Source organism: Uranotaenia lowii, chromosome 2, assembly GCF_029784155.1.
Source record: "Uranotaenia lowii strain MFRU-FL chromosome 2, ASM2978415v1, whole genome shotgun sequence".
NCBI lineage: Eukaryota > Metazoa > Arthropoda > Insecta > Diptera > Culicidae > Uranotaenia > Uranotaenia lowii.
Window position 1 is genome coordinate 229,367,791 of NC_073692.1, and position 5,640 is coordinate 229,373,430.

The following is a 5,640-nucleotide window of genomic DNA, read 5'->3' on the forward strand; positions in this document are numbered from 1 at the left end:
GCAGAAAATTTGATGAATTGCGTCTAGCGCCTCCGGAGGGAGATTAGTTAGTCATCGACCGTCTCCAGTGGCTCCAGACTGAGCAATGCCAATCAATCATGGAGTATGTTGTTGGTTTCCCATGTGATGATATTTCTACAAACTTAAGTGTTGGGATTTTGAGAAAATATTAGCAAACTGAGAATTCATAAGGTTTTGCGTTGTAATTTCGAAGGCGTTCAGAATACCATTTCTATTTTTAACCTTATTCTAAATTTGGAAAATGATTCAGTTTTGTGACTGTTTGGTGATATTGAAAGATTTCCGCTTCTCAGAAATGTCTCCATGATAAACAGCCACCGAGGCATCCGGAAGGGTTGCGAAAATCACTTCCGGTGCGCAGTCTGGAGGCATTCCGCAGGGTTTTTTCAGCTCCAGCAGCGACTTGGGCAGCAACGTGTCCGAGGGCTTGATTATTTCGTAGGTTTTCGCCGAATCGGCAAACTCCTGCACCCGCACGATGGCCCACCGTGTGTCCAAAAGCTTGGGACGATTTTTATTGGCCGATAGAGCAATTGGTTCCGGTGATGTTTTAGAGCGGTTCGGTATTTTAACTTCCGGTGGAGATGGGGGAAATTTTTGGGGGATTTTAATGTCTAGAGAATTTTTGTTTTTGGAGTTGTTCGTTACATTCCTGGTAGTCGATTGCTCTTTTTTCATTTGTCCTAAAACTTGGAGAAAAATTTTTACTTGAAATCATCATATGGATTTCAAAATTATGGATTTTAATACTTTTTATACTCCCGGAGGATAATTTTGGTGATTGTGATGGTTTGGGATCAGGTACTAGAGCTTTGCTACTTTGTGACAGCTTTCTCCAGTATTCTTGTCGTGGAGTCGAAGTTATGACACTAAAAGTTAGGTTTCAATTCATCAAATTAAAGTCTATCAAAAAATACCAGCACTCACCGTTTCTTACCGTTCATCTTTTCCGGAACTAGATTAGAGTCAACCGATGAAGAGACAAGTCTCGAAGAGTCTCTTGAACCTCGTCTAGAACTGTTCCGTGAGCCGGATATGAGGGAATTTTCAGTCAACCGGCGATCACTACCGATGCTAGTATCCAAAGTTGATTTGTACAGATGCAAATCACTCAGCTTATTATTAGATTGTTGATTTGATGACCGGAAAAGACCCCTCAAACATTCGACTCCATACAGAATGCTTTCGTCCAACGTTGGACCGAAGTACCGATGCCTTAGATCCGTCACGCTGATGTTGTCCTGAAGTTCAAAGATTTGAATTAATTGAGTGCAATAAAAAATTGAATATTTGACTACCATTTAATTTGGCTAAAATTTGGATGTCGAGATTTGATGGGTACGAAAATTATTGACAAACAGAGAATGAGCTGCTAGGATTTATCGAAACATCTTTTCAGAGCACTTCACTCAAACGAAAAACTTTGTGAAAAATTTTCACTGTGTCCAAGGTCAAGATCAGCAACAAGCATCCATACTTTTGAGTTAAGTATGTTTATGTTTCAAATCATGTGCATTATAGTAAATGATGCAATTTTTCGATATGCGGCGAGCTTTGACAAATTTCTTTTAAACGACCGTAGTAGGGTAAGTGAGCCTAATTTCACTATATCTAGTCAGAGGTTTTTAGATTTGGTATTAGTAGGCCAAATTCTTAGATATACAATTTTTTGGCATAATGGCCACCTTAGGGAAAACGCTTATTTAACCATAGAAAATAGCTATAATATGGAGGTTAAATTATTGTTTCGTGTTCAGACACTTGAAAAGCCTATTTCCTAACGGGCTGAAATTTGAAAAACTAGATGAAAACGTTAAAAAATGCATTTTAAAACTTTTTGCCAAAAGCTGTAGGGGCATAATGAGAACCCCTACTGGGGCAGTAGAAGCACCATTAATCAGGACACGATGAGAGTTTTCTGCCGGTGAATCTAGCAGCGAATTATACTCAATTAAGTCAGGTGAGACGTAGATTCATCAAACAAAGCAATAACAAAATAATCTAGGTCTGTTTGTAGAATACAAACAATTCACGCACGCTCATACATTAAGTGCTTTGTTCGGAGGATGATGCTACTAGCCGTATAATGTAACAATAAAAAAATCGATCATGAATTGTAAATGGAAAAAAATCACCTCGAACAGAAATCTAACGCTAGTCTTTTAATTACCTCTCCGACACCTTACTAATAGGCTAAATCGTCGGATGAAAACTAGTCAAGGTGTGGCGCTATAAATCAATTTTAATTCGCTGCTAGATTCTATGGCAGAAAATGCTCATTATGCCTCGATTATATGGTGCTCTATATGCCCCTAGTCAACAAATTTAAGTAAAAACGTGTTTTAAAATTGATAAAAGTGAAAAATCAAAAAATTTATGAAGGTAAAAATTGAGAAACAATGTGTACATCATGTTGCAGTGCGTACATTATAGATCAAGGTTATTTTAAGATCATAAGAGCTTATTTCGTGGTGCTCAAAAATTATAATATTTTCTTAAGTTGAGAACCAAGCTAGTTTTTTTTAAATATCTCTGTAAAGATGATAAGGAGATTCCTTTTTTTTGTGAAAAATTAATACTATAGGAAGTACGAAACAAATCCTCATGAAAATTTATTTAAGAAAATACGTTCTTTCGTAGAAAAGAGTAGTGCTCATTATGCCCTGGGTGCTCGTTATGCCCTCATCTCCCCTAAATACAGAAACGCTGTCAGAAGTTATGAGTATTTTAAAATAAAAATTGATTTTTCAGACTATTTACTTTCTGAACCAGATTCTGATAACCTGGTAATACATATTATATAATATAATATATATTGTTTTGAAACGTTGAGTAATAAGAATAAATTATCTACACAATGAATATAATATCATCAAAATCGGTAAACATTTGCAGCCAGGAGAACGAAATCAAACTACAACTCAAATTTACCCGAAACGGATATTTTGCGAACGGCTTTGGAAGGTTAAGAATGAATAATAAAATAGTATTTAAAAATAATATTGCGATTTTATTCTCGCACTAGAGTTTGTACACAAAAATTTCGTCAATCTCTGTTATCGTTTATCTCACGTCTCAGACTGTTATACAAAATAGTTTAGATTTTTGAGCATACCGTCTCCTCTAGTAGTGTAGGTTGAAGTAGTATATAGTAGACAATAGTGCGCTCAAGTTAACGAGATAACGAAGAGTAGTAGAAAAGGCATAAATAAAACCGGCAGTTCAGTGCCCTCCGAACTATCAACCATCGTCTATCGCGACAGAATAAAATCGTCTGAGAAATTGGAATAAAATATCAGTTGTTAATCAGTTTGAGAGAATTTGTGTAATTGCATTTAGAATAAATAAAGATCAGGAATAAGTTCGGCAAATACGTCGTGTGTGAATTCGGAAAGTTTATAAAAACCTCACAAGCCTGCATGCATGAATCTATAGACGAATATTGACCAGGACTTAAGCCCACCATAATTGCATGCCAAACGTTAACTGTTTTGGAGGGATTTTGTTCGTGTGATCAACTTGGTCATTTAAACGGATTTACGAGTGATTTGGAACCAGTCGGCGAACCCGGTAAGAACAATCTCTTATTTCGCTCTACGATTTCACTGATGTTCTATCTCCGTCATATGTGTACGTCTCTTAAATATCAAATGAAATGACAAATTTTTAAATCAAGCAATCAAGTGACGTTAAATAGGCAATGGAAGCTGTGTGAATGGATAAAACCGACACTTCGTCATTCGACACGAGCGTGCACGCGAGTCAGCCAGTCAGTCGGCAGGCAAGCGAGCCAGCCGAGTAGTGCGTGCGATTCCCGCGGCTGTAAGTGATTCGGTGGGCCACCAGTGCTACTTCCGGGCTTCAGAGCTCCGGACAGGTCTGCACATTTGGCGACCGTGGCAGGTAATTTTTCAACAACGAAACAGAAAAAACGAGAAATTAGAAAAAAAAGCGAACCGAAAAAGAACAACAAATGCGATTCACGTTAAATTAATTTTCATCAAACGGGGTTGAAATCCAAACAGTTAATTATTTACCCATTGCAAAAAAACGGGAAAAATGAGTAGTTACATTACTTAACATTTCAAAACTTGTTTAAGAAAAAGCAACACTGTTGGAAGATTTTCGGAAGCTACATATTTCGGAAGCTATTTCGGTCAAAGTGGAAGAAAGGCAACGTGCCATTCGGGAATAATGCCGGAACTTGACTGGAAGAAAATCACAATTCAGATTAATTTTCAAGTCCGTTGAGAAAAGAGCTTGCAAAAATAATAAATCTGTTATGTAAAGCGATACGGAAGGGCAGCTTATTATGTTCACAATTTCAAGCGAGTTGAGAGGACAGCTTGAAATTGGAAGGTGTGTTGGGAGGACAGCCTGAACATATTGACGTTAGTTTCAAGCGAGTTGAGAGGACAGCCTGTATAAATTGATTGAAATTTCAAAGAGCTGAGTTGAATGGCGAGTTGAGAGGACAGCCTGAACAATCGATAAAAAATTTAAGCGAGTTGAGATGACAGCTTAAAATTGAAAGGTGCGTTGAGAGGACAGCCTGAAAAAATCGATTGAGATGGAGAGAACAGCTTGGGATTTGAAACGCGAATTGAGAAGACAGTCTTTAAGTATTGTCAGAAATTTTGAGAGTGTTGCAAGTAAAGGTAGAAATTAAAAGGCGAGTGGAGAGGGCAGCCTAAACGTATTGATATAAACCAATTCAAGCATGTTGAGAGGACAGCTTGAAATTGAAAGGCATGTTGAAATGACAATTTAAGTATTGCATCTCATTGGAAACTAAGTGAGTTGGAAGGACAGCTTGAGATAAGAACGAATTTTAAAACGTCTCGATAGTATATAGGGATTTATACTAAAATATTTCTTTAAAATTTCATTTGATTTGAATGAACAAATCGGTGATAAAGTAGATAGGAGTATACAATACTTAGCGAGTCGAGATAACGGATCGAGTAAATACGTCACAAGGTCACGACTTTAAGCTTGAGATATGAAAAAGATTTGCAATACAATTGAACACAAAAAAGTGAGAACATATTTATTGGCCAGCTTGAAATTGAAAGACGAGGATAGAAGGTCTCTTGAAAAAAAAAAGGAATCAAGCTAACTGTTTGGTTGAACTCAGTAGAGGGGATACACTGGACAGCTTGCAGGAAATGTATTAAACAGTTCCTTTACTGATATTTGAATTCCTCGATGAACACGTCTTGAGAACGAACCAATTGATGTTAGAAATTGCACCTTGCATCGAATGTAAGATTTTCCGATGATTATCTTGCAAAGTGAGTAAGAAATTACCTTAAACTATCGTATTGCAACCTAAATAGCATTAAAAAATCTGTCAATGGAGCAACAAATGATGTCAGGTCTTTCGTTGGTTTTTTTTTACCTCTCATAAAGATTTTTGAATGTGAATCTTTTTAATGTTTGAGAGAGTTTTCTAAAGAAATTGCTAGAGTGTTGAGATGAGATAACCTATTGTGCATAATCACTCTTAATGCAGCTCAACATTCAAATACCTTGCTTACATACACTCTGTCAATTCCTTGAGTTTGCGGTCTTGAATAAAATTTGGGAAAAACCACTTAAAATGTATGAGATAGTATT

At 36.8% G+C, this 5,640-nt stretch overlaps 1 protein-coding gene across 2 annotated transcripts; it reads right to left on the minus strand.

Annotated features, from left to right (window-relative positions):
- Nucleotides 1-207: 207 nt before the first annotated feature.
- On the minus strand, nt 208-1,741 carry LOC129748857 (uncharacterized). Of its 2 annotated transcripts, none has more exons than XM_055743624.1 (4): nt 1,320-1,741; nt 949-1,262; nt 772-890; nt 208-704 (listed from the first exon to the last, which is right to left on the minus strand). In XM_055743624.1, the coding sequence occupies exons 1-4, from the start codon at nt 1,320-1,322 to the stop codon at nt 268-270; spliced, it is 873 nt and encodes a 290-aa protein (XP_055599599.1). In that variant the 5' UTR covers nt 1,323-1,741; the 3' UTR covers nt 208-267. The 2 variants fall into 2 exon arrangements, with proteins under 2 accessions (XP_055599599.1, XP_055599598.1); XM_055743623.1 differs by having other exon boundaries at nt 208-710; nt 1,320-1,726.
- Nucleotides 1,742-5,640: the final 3,899 nt, after the last annotated feature.